The sequence below is a fragment of the Pelobates fuscus genome, chromosome 5, assembly GCF_036172605.1.
Source record: "Pelobates fuscus isolate aPelFus1 chromosome 5, aPelFus1.pri, whole genome shotgun sequence".
Classification (NCBI taxonomy): Eukaryota; Metazoa; Chordata; class Amphibia; order Anura; family Pelobatidae; genus Pelobates; species Pelobates fuscus.
In genome coordinates this window covers 39,058,006-39,078,205 of record NC_086321.1, presented here as the reverse complement: position 1 = coordinate 39,078,205, position 20,200 = coordinate 39,058,006, and the positions used below count along the sequence as shown (strand labels likewise).

Sequence of the window (20,200 nt, the reverse complement as noted above, 5' to 3'; positions counted from 1 at the left end):
TTATTGATACTACATCTGAGTGGTGTGACTTCATTGAGTATTCCCAGCAGCTGATTAAAGAGACAAAGGAAAGTCCATGGCAGCATAAAGGTTTCCAGACCCTGTTGTGATTTCCAGCCAAACATCAGGGAAGCTAGATAACACGATAGTCATGAACAGCCGAGTGAATAAACTGGAAAATCAGAAATGACTATCAAAACACACTATTGGGACACTAGGAACAACAGCAGAGGGCTGTAATATTCTCCGATTTATATGTTGGGGTGTGTTTGTGGTAATCATGCTCCCAAAACATAACAGAACATTGAATTAGATAACTTCCATTTAATAAATATTTTGAGAAGATGATATAGAATATATCTGGGTTACAAGTGGGATGGCTCTCACAGCTCTAGCTGCTGTTGGCCCAGATTACTCGTTGATGAGTTGCCAAGCTTTTAATTATGGCCTCATTGGTTTTTGGTCAGCTAGGTGATCAGTGGCTGCTTCATCTCACTGAAGTGGTCTGGGTGCAGCTGTCCTGTCAATGTAATCATTTTGCCACTAGAGGCTCTTCCGTTGCACTCAACGAGTAAAAATCAATCCTGTGATGCGGAAGCCACCGTAAAAAAGCTTTGGTCCCCAATGCTCCTCAATGAGAAGGATTGTCTTGGAACACATCGAAGGAAGCCATGCCTCCTCCAAGATATCTCGGGAGGCAGAGAGGCATGCAGCTCCCAGGGAGACTTGGTGCTGGAAAAAGAAGGTAAGATATATCTTACAAATTGTTATGGGATGGACCTATATAACAAGTGACAAGATCACTAAAGCATTAGGAATAAAGGTTTGTTCATTCAAGCATAATTTGAATTGATGGCTCATATGTACTCCCTACTGGTCACCATTAAACATGACAAAGTTGTATCTATGATTCTGACAGGGGTTGTCCACCTCAACATCTTCCAAGATGAAGACGTACGTCTGGATTCATTTAAGAAATGGCCTGAAAATGCCCATGCAATGCCTGCTGACCTTGCTCAAACTGGTTTTTACTACACAGGTTAATTGTGATTTTACTTCTATTAAACCTTCTATTATCCCTATATAATAAAACTGTGTTTAGGCTTTGCATGGTCCCCAACCCTCTATAATGTCGCCTAGGCCATCTACATAATGCAGCGTTTTAAAAATGAAAGATAGTGTACAATCTGATAGATTATCATAATTTAGCAAAAAAAAAATTATTTTTATCACATGAAATAACATTTCAGTCCCTTAGATAAGTCAAGCTAATTAAATGTTCTCTTATTTTAGGAGTAGCTGATGCTGTTAAGTGTTTTATATGTGGAATAGGCCTTACTGGTTTTGAACCAGGGGAGGATCCTTATACAGAACATTTGAGACACAGCTCTTCGTAAGTATACAGTTTTGAAGAAATCACATTTATATACCTGACTCTGGGTATAATCTATAATTTTTTAACGCTCCTGGATTTTGGGGGAATATCAAATTCATCTGGAGCTCATCTCACGAGTGTACCTACCATGGTCCCAGAGGTCGCAGTTGCGACCGGAACGCCACTCCAACGTGCCAGGCCGCCCTTTTGACCCCTGTGCCTGTGGGCCGGCATAACTTCAGGGTTGCCTGGTGACGTCAAATGGGGAACTTACAGCACAGCGCACCCCTCCTGCTGATCAAAACATTAAGTGTGGCTGAGCGGACTGCGGTTAGAGGGTCCTCTGTTTTTCTCTACCCGGTCAGACAGGAAGTGCTTACTGAGAGCACTTCCTGTCAGAACGGGTGCTGTGGTCCGCTTGGCCATGCTATATGGACAACAGAGAGCATGGAGAGCAGCTACAGAGGGAGATGGGAAAGAGACCCATGGAAAAGACTGTCGGGGGGGGGGGGAGGAGGGGGGATTGAGACACAGGGAAGGGACTGAGGGGGGAAATTGAGACATTATAGAAGGGACTGGGGAGGGGGGAAATGGAGACAGATGGCTGGAACTGGGGGAGATAGAGACACATGGATGGGACTGGGGAGAATTGAGACACATGAAGGGACTGGTGGGAGAAATTAGACACATGGAAGGGGGGAATGAAACAGATGGGGCTGGAGGAAATTTGAGACACATAAAGGGGATGGGGGAGAATGAGACACATGGAGGGGATGGGGGGGGAGAGACACATGGAAGAACTGGGGTGGAAAATGAGACACATGGCAGGGGGGGATGTGACACATGGGGGAGCCCTAGAGTAATTCTTACCCCGGGGCATGGTAGTTTCTAGTTATGCTTCTGCATCTCACCATGCAGATTTTAAAGATCATGTGGACAACTGAGGAATCCCATCTGCTAATGTATCTACATTCTGTGAAGAAACAGATGGGTCGGAAATTCAGTTAAGCAAACTGGGAATATAGAGACTTTGCCACACGATCATATTCGGACAAGCTTGCTAACGGCCATATTGACACCAAATACATTTTGTCTATTCATACATTTTTCTGATTAGTTACAGAGACCATATCCTAATACATATTTCAGGAAAAGAGTTATGGTAGAGGAGGTTCAGTGCTGGAAAACTGATTGGGCAAGCAAGAGTGTGTTCCAGACTTCACCCATCCTAGTCAGCTTCTCATATGCCATTTTGTTATTATTGTTATTGCAGGTGTGAGTTTTTACGTAACCTGGCACAAAGTAAATCTAGAGAGGTGGAAAATGAAAAACATAAGAAGAATCTTCAAACTCAGGTAAAAAAATAAAAATCTAAATGAATCATACTAGAAACATAGAAACATAGTATGTGACGGCAGATAAGAACCATTCTGCCCAATTTTCTAAATACTTTCATTAGTCCCTGGCCTTGCTATATAGGTAGACTGATCAGCTACAACATTTAAGCCACTGACAGATAAATTGAATAAGATTAATTTTATAATTACAATGGCACCTGTCAAGGAAATGGTATATATTAGGCAGCAAGTGAACAGTCAGTTCAGGAATTTCATGTGTTGGAAGCGGGAAAAAAGGGCAAGCGAAAACATCTAATTGACTTTGACAAGGGAAGTCTAGAGGGTGTTCCCAGTATGCGGTGGTTAGTATCTACCAAAAGTGGTGCAGGGAAGGACAAGCGGTGAAGGTCATGGGCTTCCAAGGTTCATTGATGCACGTGGGGAGCGAAGGCTAGCCTGTCTAATCTGATCACACAGAAGAGCTACTGTAGCTAAAATTGCTGAAAAAATTATATAATGATGGCCATGATATAAAGGTGTCAAAACGCACAGTGCATAGCAGTTTGCTGCGTAGCCGCAGACCAATCAGAGTTCCCATGATGACCCTTGTCCACCATTGAAAGTGCCTTCAATGGGGACGTGAACACCAGAACTGGACTGTGGAGCAATGGAAAAAGGCTGCCTTGTCTGATGAATCACGCTTTCTTTTAGATCAGGTAGAAGGTCGGGTGCATGTCTCTTGTTTTACCTGCAGAAGAGATGGCAGCAGGATGTACAATGGGAAGCAGGCTGGCTGGCTGGCCGAGGCAGTGTTATGTGCTGGGCAATGTTCTGCTGGGAAACCTTTGGTCCTGGCATTCATACGGACGTTGCTTTGATATGTACTATCTAACTAGAGATTGTTGCAGACTATGTATACCGCTTCATGGCAATGGTGTTCCCTGATGGCAGTGGCCTCTGCCACACTGCAAAAAATGTTCATGGATGGTTTGAGGAACATGACAAAGAGCTAACGGGCAGACCATTGTTCTTTGGCTTATAGTGATGTGAATTGCAGTCCACAGTATCAAAAAGGCTGGTACCCCAGCCTATGTTCACCTTTAAACCTAATTCCCCTCAACACAATGTCCCTCTAAATCTCCTGCATGGGTTCACTGATGAATTCCTTGCGATTACTGGATTGGTTACAGCATTGTAGACTGCACTGTACTAATGCTCACCATTAACACTATAATGTCACCACACTCTTTTTAACGCAGTAACATGTTAAGATAAAAGTGAATAATGTGAATAATGTCTTTTCACAGCGGGGTGTCTGAGAAAACCACTGTTCTATATCCTATAATGGATTGCAGGATAAAACTTACCAGGAAAGGTTAAAGGATCTTAACATGTATAGCTTGGAGGAAAGACGAGACAGGGAGGGATAAGATAGAAACATTTAAATACATAAAGGGAATCGACACAGTAAAGGAGGAGACTATATTTAAAAGAAGAAAAACTACCACAACAAGAGGACATAGTCTTAAATTAGAGGGGCAAAGGTTTAAAAACAATATCAGGAAGTATTACTTTACTGAGAGGGTAGTGGATGCATGGAATAGCCTTCCAGCTGAAGTGGTAGAGGTTAACACAGTAGAGGAGTCTAAGCATGCGTGGGATAGGCATAAGGCTATCCTAACTATAAGATAAGGCCAGGGACTAATGAAAGTATTTAGAAAATTGGGCAGACTAGATGGGCTGAATGGTTCTTATCTGCCGTCCTTATAAAGGCTTTACTAAGCATTTATTCTCCGTCAGAGATTTCTGATTAGTTGGCTTGGAGATCAACCAATAGCTGTCCAGTCACTGTCTCTTCTTAATATCTTCACTGCAGGACAATGGGAGGAGATAAAGGGGGGCCATAGACAGGACCCCTTTATTCTAATACTATTGGCTGTTGAGTAGCCGATGGTTGGTGGGGAAAGAAGGGGATTTAGTCCTCCCAATAGTTACTCTTAATAAGCCCTGCATATTCATTTACTTTTACTGTGGTGACTGGCTAGCAAGACCTGGCCAGCCTTCTCAGTACTTAACCCTTATGCTACTGAGTTGTTTTTTTCCCCACTGGCTGCTAACACTATCAGCAGGCAGATAGTTTGGATGTTTAACATATTGGTCAAGATTTTAACAATCTGGCCCCTATTTTAATAATTCAGAAGTGATTTTCAGCCGTTCAGTCCCTGAAATCTGGACACAATTTGGTCTTATTTGTTGTCAGTATTGCAAAATCTGGACATTGTTTAATTAGTATGAACATTTTTGTTGTCTGAATGGCCAGATTTTGCTGTCCGAATGCCTTAACTGCAAATCTGGATAAGGAGCATTCAGACTTTTATAAATAACCCCTGCTTCTGGATATGTCTTGTAGACTAATACAATTTGAACAAATTAACAATTTTCCTTCTTTCTTGATCAGTTTTGTGTCTCAGAAATACAGAAACCCAGCCTGAACAATGAAAGATATGGTAAGTGACTCTGTGTAAACTAAAGTTATTACACGATGTATAATATTAGTGGGAACAAATGATGTTGTTTTCATACAGGAACTATTTATATTCTTAGATAGGGACCTCAGTTTGCTAAGGTAGGAGAACATTTGGAACCTTACACTGAGTCATAATGTATAATTTCTAGAAATTTGTCAAATGTTCACACTGTTATATAAATTTTCTCTATTATATTTATTAATATTATATAATTAAATATCTATCTGTCTGTCTGTCTGTCTGTCTGTCTATCTATCTATCATCTCAGTCTGTCTGTCTATCTATCTGTCTATTCTCAGATTGGCTATTTGGACCTTGAATTTGAAACTCTCTCTCTTTAGTAAATAACCCTAAATGTGATCCACTCTCTCTAGCTTCTCAGCATACCATTAAAGGAACACTATAGTCACCTAAATTACTTTAGCTAAATAAAGCAGTTTTAGTGTATAGATCATTCCCCTGCAATTTCACTGCTCAATTCACTGTCATTTAGGAGTTAAATCCCTTTGTTTCTGTTTATGCAGCCCTTGTCACACCTCCCCTGGCTATGATTGACAGAGCCTGCATGAAAAAAAAAACTGGTTTCACTTTCAAACAGATGTAATTTACCTTAAATAATTGTATCTCAATCTCTAAATTGAACTTTGATCACATACATGAGGCTCTTGCAGGGTCTAGCAAACTATTAACATAGCAGGGGATGAGAAAATCTTAATTAAACAGAACTTGCAATAAGGAAAGCCTAAATAGGGCTCTCTTTACAGGAAGTGTTTATGGAAGGCTGTGCAAGTCACATGCAGGGAGGTGTGACTAGGGTTCATAAACAAAGGGATTTAACTCCTAAATGGCAGAGGATTGAGCAGTGAGGCTGCAGGGGCATGTTCTATACACCAAAACTGCTTCATTAAGCTAAAGTTGTTCAGGTGACTATAGTGTCCCTTTAAATGAAGAGTTGCCTGAATTGATTACAATAGTTGCAATAAGCAGCTTCTGCAAACAGCATGTCTTGTGAAAGAAGGCTAGAGCATGTATATCCCTGTACGGGATTTGAAAACACACAAGCTGCTTTTTGAAATAACAGGCAGATTATGCAAAATATATCATTAGATTATATCTGTATGTATATGTTATATATGTGTATATGCAGCTTAAATGGTGGTAGTCTTTAAAATTGTAAAAATATATTCCATATAAAGATGTATGAGACCAGTCTTTCTTGTATGGCTCATCAACTGTAATGAGATGTAATGAACATCTCAATGAACACCCCAGATGAGGCTCAATAAAAACTTTCGAAGTTCAAAATACTAGCTCAATAAAATAAAAATGTTGAAAGGGAAAAATCTGCCACCAATCTCCTAAGTGGAGCGCTAGTTTCAAATGCACTTACCTCTAATTCTTAAATAGTCCCATATTGGACATAGGGTAAAAAAAGAGAAAATAGCTAATAGTGTAATATGAACGAGAATAACTGGTGATAACAAATATATATAAATAGACAAACTCACAAGGAAAGAGCCATATGGGAGGACTGGCTCAAATTACAAGCACATTAATGTACTAAGGTGACATCGTTCCCTCTTCTTGGTTCTTCTTATATAACTCGAAATTAAACACAAGAAATAATATTGTGTAGTATATTGAAAACCCAAAATAGCGGGTTACCAGCATTTATACCCAGAGCCAGGATTCTTTTATTGTTTTTTTCATCTAGTTTACGTATTATTCGTTTTTCAATATATTACACAATATTATTTATTGTGTTTATTATTGTGTTTAATTTTGAGTTATATTAGAAGAACCAAGAAGAGGGAAATGTGTCACCTTAGTACATCAATGCACTTGTGATTTGAGCCAGTCCTCCCATATGGCTCTTTTCTTTTTTGGGAATTTGTCTATTTATATTTTTTATCACCAGTTATTCTTGTTCAGATTTTTTTTCTCATTTTTACCATATGTCCAATATAGGACTACTTAAGAATTATGGGTACTTTCATTTGAAACTCCACTTAAGAGATTGGTGGCAGATTTTCCCTTCCAACCTCCTTATTTTATTGTGTTTACGTTATTGTCTACGTTTGGGTGGATAAAAGAGATTTCCATAACAGTGTGGTAACTGCTACAAGATTGACATTTCAATACGTAATTTTTAAGCGCCTATTTTATACACAGAATATCCCTTTTTAAAAAATATTAGCTACCTGATATGACCAGTTGTTGCTAGTTTACTTCATATTAGTATAGGGCTCAAAATGTCCACTCATTGACTAGCCTTTGTCAAGTTAAAATTCACTCCCTGGTGAGTGTTCCACTCATCATCCTGGTTTTCCAGGTAAATGTCACGTTTTAGAATAACCGCGTACGACTTGAAATGTTAAGACCTGTTTACTATACATAATCTTCGGCCCGGTTGCACACTTCCAATAAGCTTTTAATTGTGTAAATTATTTGTTTCAGGCACAGACATTTCCAGTGATTGTTGGGTTCAAGAAGCAGCAAACCTAAAGCACCAGTTGATGGAGTTTTACAATAGCTGGAACTTCAGTAAACTGTCATCATTTCCTGATTCCTCCCATCTTTCCATAGACCTGAAATCCCTCTTTGCAGATATATCTGTGGTCTTGAAGGACACCAGGAATCAGCCAGTTCGGCAGCTGACATTACCTGATATACTGTCCATTCTGAGTGATATCACCATGATAGAAGGTGAGGCTGGCAGTGGGAAAACAGCTCTGCTCCGAAAAATAGCCATTCTCTGGGCCTCAGGAACCTGTTCCATACTCAGCCGGTTCAGCCTTGTCTTTTATATCTCAGTTTCCTCCACTGAAAACCAACAAACATTAAGTGACATAATCAGAGAACAACTGGTTGGATCCACGACATTGCTTAATGAAAATGTTATGAAAGAAATTATAAGACATTTAGGAAACCAAGTCCTGTTTCTTGTGGATGACTATGGTGAAACAGAATTGGCTCCTGAAGCCATAGAGGACCTTATGCTAAATAATCCTGCCAACAGAGTGAGTGTTGCAGCCACCACATGTACTGGCACGGGCAGGAAACTGCGGAAATATGCAAGGAATGTAATTGGCATTCAAGAATTCCCGTTGTACAGCTCAATATATCTTTATAGGCAGCTTTTTTCACATGACATGGCATTTGTGGAGACGTTTTTATTGGAGTTAATATCTTCAAAAGCATTGCAAGCTGCATTAAAGACCCCTCTTTTTGCGTTTGCTCTTTGTGTTTACTGGGTAGAGAACCCTAACGAAAAAGTATCGGGGGATACTGTGATTTGCAAAGCCTATCTAATGCACAATATGTTAAATCATCCCAAAGAAAGAGACAGAGTAAAAGCTCTGATCTCATCATGCGGGCAATTGGCCCTGAATGGTCTCTTCCAGTCTTGCTTTGAGTTTACGGATGGAGATCTCTGTACATCTGGTGTAAACAGCAATGATGCTCTCAAATTTGGTCTTCTGAGTAAGTTAACCTCCCAGAGACTTCATCCCATCTACAAGTTCTTTCACCCATCTTTTCAGGAGTTTCTTGCTGGAATAAGGATCAGTGAGCTCCTGGAGTCTACTGATTCAGTTCAAGTAGAACATGCTACATTATATCTCCGTCAAATTAATACCTTCATTAAAATTGCTGGACGTTATCATTATTTTTTAAAGTACTCGTGCATGCATTCTCCCAAAACAACATCCATTATTATTTCCTACCTGTTTGATTTAATGAATAACAGTGATGCGTATGACTGTCAAGTAGACACAACCAATCATTTGCAACATCACCCTGATCTTGCAAACATAGAAGAAATTATAAGCTTACTAAGTAGCAACAAACAACATTTTCTCCTTTCGTTTGTATTTGACATGCTATTGTATTTCTCTATTAAAGTAGCACAAGAAAGCAATTCGATGACTGAATGTGCTCCCGTCATCTTGCGTTTCCTTAGTGGACAAGATCTCTCTATGGATTTAACTTCACCAAATGTGGAGCTATGTAGATTTCTGAAGCAATATCCAGAAGCTTTCTCAATGATTAGGAGCCTCACGCTATCTGTATCTGGAACTGAATGTGAATCAGATCTGGATTTTGTAAATAACGATGACTTTGCATCTCACTGGGCTGTTCAAACGGTTGACCAAGAATATTCTCAAGCTTTCCAATTAGTTTCAGAAGTCGTTCAGAAAACCACTCCTAAGAACTATCTTCTTAGGAAAAATGTGGACCTTTCCAATTTTGTTTTCAACCTAGGAACTTCTAAAAGTCCTGTTTTAAAGATTGAGGTTAGCGGCCACATCTTAGATCGGGGCACTTTACTTTGCAATCTAATGATTTTCTTGTCTCTTTCTGACCGCATAGAACTGTGCGTAAAGTGCTGTCCAGGGTTTTTTGCATCTGTCAGGATGTGCATTGAGAAATATGTTGACAAATTTGTAAAGTGCAGTATTTGTAAGGTAGGACTAAGCACAGAAGAGGAAAAGCTGATTACCCAGATGTCATCACTGGAAATTCTTGAAGTAACTGGCTCTCATCTTCCAGGTGATTATTTTACATTACTTTGATTCAGCATTTAATACTCTGGTCACCCCAACCTATGCAGAAGTTTGCCCTCTGTCGGTCCAATCCATTTTATAATTGGAATTAGCTTTATTTCCAACATAGTGATTTTAAATGATTACATAATAAAAAAACAAAATATACACACAGACAAAGCAAACCCACAAACTGACCTAAACTACCATCCCTTGCTGTAAAAGAGAAAGTATCTAAAGGGGCTATATTAATAGTATCAATGTTTCCAACCTTGATGACAGTGATAGTTCATCCACTCCTCGCTCTCTCAGCCTATCACTGTCTCCCAATTTGGATGAATCTTATAGTGCTAAGACGACTGGGTAGAGCTTTGGTTTGTGTCAAACTGTGTCCGGACAGTTTAGCAAAAGTTGGACCAGTGCTCCTCAACCCTCTCCTCAAGGCACACCTAAAAGTGCAGGATTTAGGGATTACCCGTGTGTCTAAAGTGTTAAAAAATACAACAACAAAAAAAACACCTTAGACTCTGCAGCGGTCCCCAACCCAGTCCTCATGGACCACCAACAGTCCATGATTTATGTATTTCCCTGTTTTATTCCAATGGAGATACTGACACAACCTGGACTGTTGGTAGTCCACGAGGACTGGGTTGGAGAATTCTAAGGTGTTTTTATTTTTTTCTAAACACCTTGGGAACACCCGGGTAATCCCTAAATCCTGGACAGTTAGGTGTGCCTTGAGGAGAGGGTTGACAGCATAATTATGGCACTAAGCTTCAGTGGTTATGGTGCTTTGTGTGTCCCTTTAATGCCAGCCCCTCTATCCTGCTTTCACTGAGTGGTAAACTCTATGCACTAACAAAGTTTTAGCAATTGAGTCTTGTTTTTCATTAGTTTTATAATATCTACTGTAAATAGTTTATGTTTTTTTTTTTTCTTTTTCTTCCTAGAATATTTAATTTCACATTTGGATAGATTCCAGGAACTAAAGGAACTGATACTAACCTGTCGTTTATCTGACGAATGGAATGTGATTGATATTTTGCCAGATGGTTTTAAAAAACTCCAACATATAAAAAAAATAGAGCTAAACAATGTGAATCTGAGAACACATTCTTTGCAGTTTGGTAAGCAATATAGATTTCTAATAACGGGTGCAGTTTGTTTTTGTAAGCCATAGCGGAAGACTGAATTCTACTAATGATATTCCGATCACTAAGGGCTTGTTTACGATCTTGATGCCACTTTTTCTGTTTTTTATTATCCAGCCTGTCACCACCTGTCACAGCAGCTACTAAATAACCGCATTATTTCACAAGTAGCTTCATGGTGTTGCTGACTGCTGAAACCAATCACTAACTAGCGGCTAATGGCTCTCATTGTCCTTAATGGCAGCCACTAACTTCTGCTGAGTGATCTGTTTTACAACCGCGTTGCTTCTTTTTAACAGCCGCCTCTAATTCAAAAGAGTTAACACCAGCCCCTTGCTGAGAAGAGATAATTGAATCCCTATATAACCAATTAAAAGAAAAGGTATTTTTCTAACCCCACGACCAGTTTTTACTGGCCCGCACAGGGTGACGTGCGCATGTTCCTGTGTTCATTTACATGCTTTACCAGCAAAAGGCTAATATGCAAGTGTTTCATTTCTGTAGCAGGAGCTGGTTGTAGCAATAGGCTACACAAACTTTGCATTAAAATTATAAACCTGGTTGCAATTTGTAGCTGATCCAAGCTGCTGGTTGTTATTAATAGCATTTAACAAAAAAGACTGCACTCCTGGTTCTATCATTGTGCCAGTAGAAACAGGTATTCTAGATTGGTGCTCCAGACAAATAGGTTGGCATACCTCAGAAATATACTTGCGAAAGCATTTGGTTAGTACAGACTTTATTAGGAACCATAGACTTTAAAAATGACGTTTCAGACAAGCTGGCCTTTGTCAAGCTATGATGACTTGGCAGTTTGGCCGCAACGTTGTCCTTTTTTTGAAATTAATATTTTATTGCTTTATAGAACAAGGGTACGGAATACAGAAAAAAAAGAGGGGGGGGGGGGGCTGGGAGGGGGAATTCATAGTATATTTAATACATCATACATTGCATGTATCTTTGTTTATTGTACAGCCAGTCTTTGTATTTAACATTGGTTGGATGATGCATTATATCTACGTAACATTTATAACAGTGATTCTGTCCACCTGGAACCTTTGTTGGTACAAAACCGAGTGATTTGGCCAACCAAGTGGTATTATTATCTTTGGTTTTGCATGACATATAAACGAGTAACATAAAAGAAAACTAAGAACTATATACAAAGGTCCGTCTAAGGGAGTGCAAGGATGCACAGACTGGTTAAACATGGGTCTGAGAGCCTATGGAAGGTGGGAAAACCCGTAAAGCAGGGGTTCTCAACCTTGTCCTCAAGGACCCCCTACCAGTCCAGGTAGAGTCTAAGGTGTTTTTGTTCCCTTTTTCTAAACACCTTAGACACAACCAGGTAATCCCCAAATCCTGGACTGGTAGGGGGTCCTGAGGACTGGGTTGAGAACCCCTGCTGTAAAGGGATATCGCGCCCCGTGATTGGGAGCGGTTTGCTAGGCCCTAGAACGTGCATCCTGTATTCGAACTAAAATAGATACTTTCCAAGAAAATATCTGTGGGTGGATTGGCGCTATTAATACTGGTATATAAGTGAAAACACAGCAACTACCCCCAAGTGCCTAGAAATCACCCAAAGGCACTATACAAATGGATACAAGAAACGAAACATAGAAAGGGGGGTGCTATATATACATAAAATACTTATGTCTGTACAATGAAGGTCTTACTGCTGATAGTCAAATCAATCTAGAAAAACAAAAACAGATTGCACATAGCATAATACTGTATGAGGAAAAATAGAATGGATAATGGTGGTTTGGGTCACTCACGATAAACAGAGCCTATTGTAGCAGGCTCTGACTGTATGGGCTCATCAAAATCTCTGTATGCTGTATGTTCCAACAGGATCAGCTCCAGGATCAGCTCCAGCCTCCTCTTAGTACTCTTCCAATCACACCAGAAAAACCAAATGGTAAGGTGTAAAAAGGATTTATTCAGAATACTATTAAACAAATAAAATGACAAAGCACTACGCGTTTCGACTGTTCAGTCTTCTTCAAAGGTGCATAGCATACAAGTCCATCTGATTTCTTTAAATACATCCGGAGTTGTTGATTTTCGCGGGTAAAAGTTCGTGTTACTTCCGTGTTGTGATGTCACTTCCGGGTCCGCCGGCTTGATTTGCGTCATATGACGTCATCACGGTTCCGCCCGTCTGGCGTCCTTCAACCTGGATGTTAATGCTTACGGACGCCATTTTTGTACCTGGCATTGTACTAACGAACTATACTTAGATGAGGGAGAATAGATCAGGTAGAACTATAACATGTATATTGTAGAAATCCGCTTACAAAGCTGGTAAAATATATATTATACTCTACAATATTAGGAGAAATACTAGAAAAAGGAAAATAAGAAACCATTTAAAATTATCCTTATTCGAACCGAAAAGATTAGGCTTATCGGTAATAAGAAAGGGAGGGGGTTAAAACGATATAACCCTTTCTCGAAAAAAGCAAAAATATACTTTTTAAAAGAAGGAAATCCTTCCATGTAAATAAAGATGAATATAAGAAATATATAAAAAATATATAACCCCTATAATCTGGGCCGAACTTTTTAGATAAGGGCTGCCATCTCAAAGTCCACATTGAGCCCGCCCGGGGTCAGTGTTCCTAGATCAAAGATCCACCTCATCTCGCAGCGGCTCAATGCGGACTCGAGATGACCTCCCCTCCAATGGGGTTTAATGGCCTGGATCCCAAAAAAACTGAGCCCCGCAGGGTTTCCACCATGTACGTTTAAAAAATGTGTAGAAACACTATGTTTTAAAAAGCCTCTCCTTATATTGTAGATATGCTCACGTATCCTTGTCTTTAGGTTTCTTGAAGTTTTCCCCACATATTGGAGTCCACAAGGACACGTGAGCAGGTACACCACATTCTTAGTGTGACAGGTCATAAATGAATTGATTTTAAAATTAACAGAGCCAATCTTAGAGTGAAAAGCCTCTACTTTCTTCGGTTTACTCTGATGGTTCCTACAACCCATACACTCCCCACAATAGTGAAAACCTTTCTGTAGGGATTTATTGATAGTTAAAAAAATTTCTTTCAATTTAGGAGCTTCTAAATAACTCGAGGTTAATTTCTGTCTTAGATTTTGCGCCCCTCTAAAAATCAATTTGGGTTTATCATAAAGGTATGGTAGGATTTCTTCATCCTGTTGGAGGATATACCAATGTTTATTAAAGGGACACTATAGTCACCTGAACAACTTCAGCTTAATGAGGTTGTTCAGGTGAGTGCTACAGCTACCCGGAGCCTTTTTCTTGTAAGCACTGTATTTTCTGAGAAAATGCAGTGTTTACATTGGAAGCTTGGAACACCTCTTGTTGCAGTCAATCAGACGGCCACCAGAGGGACTTCCGAGTTCAGAGGCCCTAAAAAGGCCTCTCGTCCGATGCATTCTGGGTGAATGCATCAGACGGGCTATCAGCACACAAAGCACTGTGAACGCGCTTTGTGTGCTGATAGCCTGTCAGCACTGCTGCGGGCGTGGCTTCAGCTGACAGCTTCAGCTTCAGCTGACAGCTGAAGCCCGAACCCACAGGGAGCTGACTGTCCACAATAGTGGTTGAAGGGGGGGGGGGGGGGGGGGGGAGACCTACTCTCCTTCCCCCCCCCCCCGGCCCCCACCGCTGTGCGGCGGGTGGGGGCCCTAAAATTATCAATAAGGGGGGGGACCTACTGTCCCCCCCCCGGCCCCCACCCCTGTGCGGCGGGTGGGGGCCCTAAAATTATCAATAAGGGGGGGACCTACTGTCCCCCCCCGGACAGTAGGTCCAATAAGGGGGGGACCTACTGTCCCCCCCCGGCCCCCACCCCTGTGCGGCGGGTGGGGGCCCTAAAATTATCAATAAGGGGGACCTACTGTCCCCCCCCCCCCCGGCCCCCACCCCTGTGCGGCGGGTGGGGGCCCTAAAATTAAAATTATCAATAAGGGGGGGACCTATTGTCCCCCCCCGGCCCCCACCCCTGAGCGGTGGGTGGGGGCCCTAAAATTATCGATAAGGGGGGGGGCCTACTGTCCCCCCCGGCCCCCACCCCTGTGCGGCGGGTGGGGGCCCTAAAATTATCAATAAGGGGGGGACCTACTGTCCCCCCCCCGGCCCCCACCCCTGTGCGGCGGGTGGGGGCCCTAAAATTATCAATAAGGGGGGGACCTACTGTCCCCCCCCGGCCCCCACCCCTGTGCGGCGGGTGGGGGCCCTAAAATTATCAATAAGGGGGGGACCTACTGTCCCCCCCGGCCCCCACCCCTGAGCGGTGGGTGGGGGCCCTAAATACAAAGGGGGGGGGGACCCTAGTTAACCCTCCCCCCCCCCCCCCCCAAAAAAAAATTATCTCCCTACCTACCCCCCTCACCCTAAAAATAATGAGGGGGGGAACATTAACTAAAAACCTGTAAAAAAATAAAAAGAGATAAAAAAAACTTACCATTCGATGTTTTCTTTCTTCTAAAATCTTCTTTCTTCAGCCCAAAAAAGGCCAAATAAAAATCCATAATAACCGACGCAATTAAAAAAAAAAAAAAAAAAAAACCGAGCGCAAAAAAAATAATCCATCTTCACCCATGGAGGGCTCCGCGCAGACTGAGCTCCGCAGGGTGGGCAAGGCTTATAAAGCCTTGCCCCGCCCTGCAATTAGGCTAAGAACACTCTGATTGGTGGGTTTAAACCAATCAGAGTGCTCTTTGTCATTTTACAAGCGTGGGAAAGTTCTTTGGAATTTTCCCACGCTTGTAAAATGACACAGAGCACTGTGATTGGATGGATTTCAAGCCATCCAATCACAGTGCTCTGTGTCATTTTACAAGCGTGGGAAAGTTCTTTGGAATTTTCCCACGCTTGTAAAATGACACAGAGCACTGTGATTGGATGGCTTGAAACCCATCCAATCACAGTGCTCTGTGTCATTTTACAAGCGTGGGGAAATTCCAAAGAACTTTCCCACGCTTGTAAAATGACAAAGAGCACTGTGATTGGATGGCTTGAAATCCATCCAATCACAGTGCTCTGTGTCATTTTACAAGCGTGGGAAAATTCCAAAGAACTTTCCCACGCTTGTAAAATGACACAGAGCACTGTGATTGGATGGCTTGAAATCCATCCAATCACAGTGCTCTGTGTCATTTTACAAGCGTGGGAAAATTCCAAAAAACTTTCCCACGCTTGTAAAATGACAAAGAGCACTCTGATTGGCTCAAACCCACCAATCAGAGTGTTCTTAGCCTAATTGCAGGGCGGGGCAAGGCTTTATAAGCCTTCCCCACCCTGCGGAGCTCAGTCTGCGCGGAGCCCTCCATGGGTGAAGATGGATTATTTTTTTTTGCGCTCGGTTTTTTTTTTTTTTTTTAATTGCGTCGGTTATTATGGATTTTTATTTGGCCTTTTTTGGGGCTGAAGAAAGAAGATTTTAGAAGAAAGAAAACATCGAATGGTAAGTTGATTTTATCTCATTTTTTCTTTTTTACAGGTTTTTAGTTAATGGTCCCCCCTCATTATTTTTAGGGTGAGGGGGGTAGGTAGGGAGATATTTTTTTTTGGGGGGGGGGGGGAGGGTTAACTAGGGTCCCCCCCCCCTTTGTATTTAGGGCCCCCACCCACCGCTCAGGGGTGGGGGCCGGGGGGACAGTAGGTCCCCCCCTTATTGATAATTGTAGGGCCCCCACCCGCCGCTCAGGGGTGGGGGCCGGGGGGGGGACAGTAGGTCCCCCCCCTCATTGATAATTTTAGGGCCCCCACCCGCCGCTCAGGGGTGGGGGCCGGGGGGGGGACAGTAGGTCCCCCCCCTCATTGATAATTTTAGGGCCCCCACCCGCCGCACAGGGGTGGGGGCCGGGGGGGGACAGTAGGTCCCCCCCCTTTTTGATAATTTTAGGGCCCCCACCCGCCGCTCAGGGGTGGGGGCCGGGGGGGGCAGTAGGTCCCCCCCCTCATTGATCATTTTAGGGCCCCCACCCGCCGCACAGGGGTGGGGGCCGGGGGGGGACAGTAGGTCCCCCCCCCATTGATAATTTTAGGGCCCCCACCCGCCGCTCAGGGGTGGGGGCCGGGGGGGGACAGTAGGTCCCCCCCCTTATTGATAATTTTAGGGCCCCCACCCGCCGCTCAGGGGTGGGGGCCGGGGGGGGACAGTAGGTCCCCCCCCTTATTGATAATTTTAGGGCCCCCACCCGCCGCTCAGGGGTGGGGGCCGGGGGGGGACAGTAGGTCCCCCCCTTATTGATAATTTTAGAAAGCGAGCTGAGCTGTCAGTCAGACAGCTCAGCTCGCGAACGCGCATTCCGCGCACATGCGCGGTAAAGCGCTCAGGTTCTTCATAGGGCGGCATTCAATGCCGCTCTATGAAGAACGCGATTGGTCCAGCGCGAAGCCGTCCCATTGGGCCCCGCGATTTCGTCATTTTGACGAAAAAGGGGGCGCGGCCTAGCGGGGAGCTCGGCGCTGGAACGGAGGTAAGTTTTTAATATAAAAACACCGATTTTTTTTTTTTAATTAATGAAAGTTCATATAAAAGCAAGAAGGAAGGCTGGGGGACCTGTCTTTCTTGCTTTTATATGGTGACTATAGAGTCCCTTTAAAGATTTTTTTAAGCTCTCTGTGATCTTGACTATAGTTACAGATGATAGGTATTTTATCCTGTTTTTCCTCTGATATGGTTTTTGATTTATATTCTAGTAGAGTGTTCCTTTCCATATTTCTAACCAATTCTATCTCCTGATCTAAAAGTTCGTTACAATATCCTTTCATTAGAAATTGTTCTTTTAGAATTCGGGATTGGGAATCAAAGGTTTCTATTTTTGTACAGTTCCGTCTCATGCGTAAGAATTGACCTTTCGGTATGCTCTCTAACCATGGGCGGAAATGACAACTTTTTTTGTGGATATATCCGTTCACATCAACCGGCTTAAAAAAAGTGCATGTGTCAATACTATTCCCCTACAATAGTATTGACACATGCACTTTTTTTAAGCCGGTTGATGTGAACGGATATATCCACAAAAAAAGTTGTCATTTCCGCCCATGGTTAGAGAGCATACCGAAAGGTCAATTCTTACGCATGAGACGGAACTGTACAAAAATAGAAACCTTTGATTCCCAATCCCGAATTCTAAAAGAACAATTTCTAATGAAAGGATATTGTAACGAACTTTTAGATCAGGAGATAGAATTGGTTAGAAATATGGAAAGGAACACTCTACTAGAATATAAATCAAAAACCATATCAGAGGAAAAACAGGATAAAATACCTATCATCTGTAACTATAGTCAAGATCACAGAGAGCTTAAAAAAATCTTTAATAAACATTGGTATATCCTCCAACAGGATGAAGAAATCCTACCATACCTTTATGATAAACCCAAATTGATTTTTAGAGGGGCGCAAAATCTAAGACAGAAATTAACCTCGAGTTATTTAGAAGCTCCTAAATTGAAAGAAATTTTTTTAACTATCAATAAATCCCTACAGAAAGGTTTTCACTATTGTGGGGAGTGTATGGGTTGTAGGAACCATCAGAGTAAACCGAAGAAAGTAGAGGCTTTTCACTCTAAGATTGGCTCTGTTAATTTTAAAATCAATTCATTTATGACCTGTCACACTAAGAATGTGGTGTACCTGCTCACGTGTCCTTGTGGACTCCAATATGTGGGGAAAACTTCAAGAAACCTAAAGACAAGGATACGTGAGCATATCTACAATATAAGGAGAGGCTTTTTAAAACATAGTGTTTCTACACATTTTTTAAACGTACATGGTGGAAACCCTGCGGGGCTCAGTTTTTTTGGGATCCAGGCCATTAAACCCCATTGGAGGGGAGGTCATCTCGAGTCCGCATTGAGCCGCTGCGAGATGAGGTGGATCTTTGATCTAGGAACACTGACCCCGGGCGGGCTCAATGTGGACTTTGAGATGGCAGCCCTTATCTAAAAAGTTCGGCCCAGATTATAGGGGTTATATATTTTTTATATATTTCTTATATTCATCTTTATTTACATGGAAGGATTTCCTTCTTTTAAAAAGTATATTTTTGCTTTTTTCGAGAAAGGGTTATATCGTTTTAACCCCCTCCCTTTCTTATTACCGATAAGCCTAATCTTTTCGGTTCGAATAAGGATAATTTTAAATGGTTTCTTATTTTCCTTTTTCTAGTATTTCTCCTAATATTGTAGAGTATAATATATATTTTACCAGCTTTGTAAGCGGATTTCTACAATATACATGTTATAGTTCTACCTGATCTATTCTCCCTCATCTAAGTATAGTTCGTTAGTACAATGCCAGGTACAAAAATGGCGTCCGTAAGCATTAACATCCAGGTTGAAGGACGCCAGACGGGCGGAACCGTGATGACGTCATATGACGCAAATCAAGCCGGCGGACCCGGAAGTGACATCACAACACGGAAGTAACACGAACTTTTACCCGCGAAAATCAACAACTCCGGATGTATTTAAAGAAATCAGATGGACTTGTATGCTATGCACCTTTGAAGAAGACTGAACAGTCGAAACGCGTAGTGCTTTGTCATTTTATTTGTTTAATAGTATTCTGAATAAATCCTTTTTACACCTTACCATTTGGTTTTTCTGGTGTGATTGGAAGAGTACTAAGAGGAGGCTGGAGCTGATCCTGGAGCTGATCCTGTTGGAACATACAGCATACAGAGATTTTGATGAGCCCATACAGTCAGAGCCTGCTACAATAGGCTCTGTTTATCGTGAGTGACCCAAACCACCATTATCCATTCTATTTTTCCTCATACAGTATTATGCTATGTGCAATCTGTTTTTGTTTTTCTAGATTGATTTGACTATCAGCAGTAAGACCTTCATTGTACAGACATAAGTATTTTATGTATATATAGCACCCCCCTTTCTATGTTTCGTTTCGTGCATCCTGTATTGTTAGCAGTTTGGGAGGGGGGTGAAACATGGGTTTCAACGTAACCCCCTTTTTTTTAGTAAACATCAACCCCGTATACAAGTAAAACCTAATGAGGAAAATATTAAACATGAATATATATCTTAATCAATGTCTCTTATCTGTTATAAAGATTTGGAAGGCACAGTGTGAATTTTCTTCTGGTAAAGTAGCGGGGCACAGTCATTGCACCGCTGCTGCTGTGTGTCAGTCGGTGGTGATTTTTGATGGTGAGTGCTGAAGATTTTGTTTCGTTGCTTGGCTTCTCGGCATAGCCACTGGTATCTTCCATTCCTTGAGTGTTCTGCCGCCTTCCTCCAGCGTTA

The 20,200-nt window shown here is 41.9% G+C and overlaps 1 protein-coding gene across 1 annotated transcript in view; it reads left to right on the top strand.

The window, feature by feature from the left end:
• Nucleotides 1-20,200, top strand: part of LOC134610648 (baculoviral IAP repeat-containing protein 1-like) — a 77,962-nt gene that overhangs the window by 33,635 nt on the left and 24,127 nt on the right. Inside the window, 6 exon segments of the mRNA XM_063453716.1 lie at nucleotides 920-1,039; nucleotides 1,294-1,393; nucleotides 2,649-2,730; nucleotides 5,171-5,219; nucleotides 7,698-9,791; nucleotides 10,735-10,911. Of these exon segments, the coding sequence (XP_063309786.1) occupies nucleotides 920-1,039; nucleotides 1,294-1,393; nucleotides 2,649-2,730; nucleotides 5,171-5,219; nucleotides 7,698-9,791; nucleotides 10,735-10,911 (2,622 nt within the window).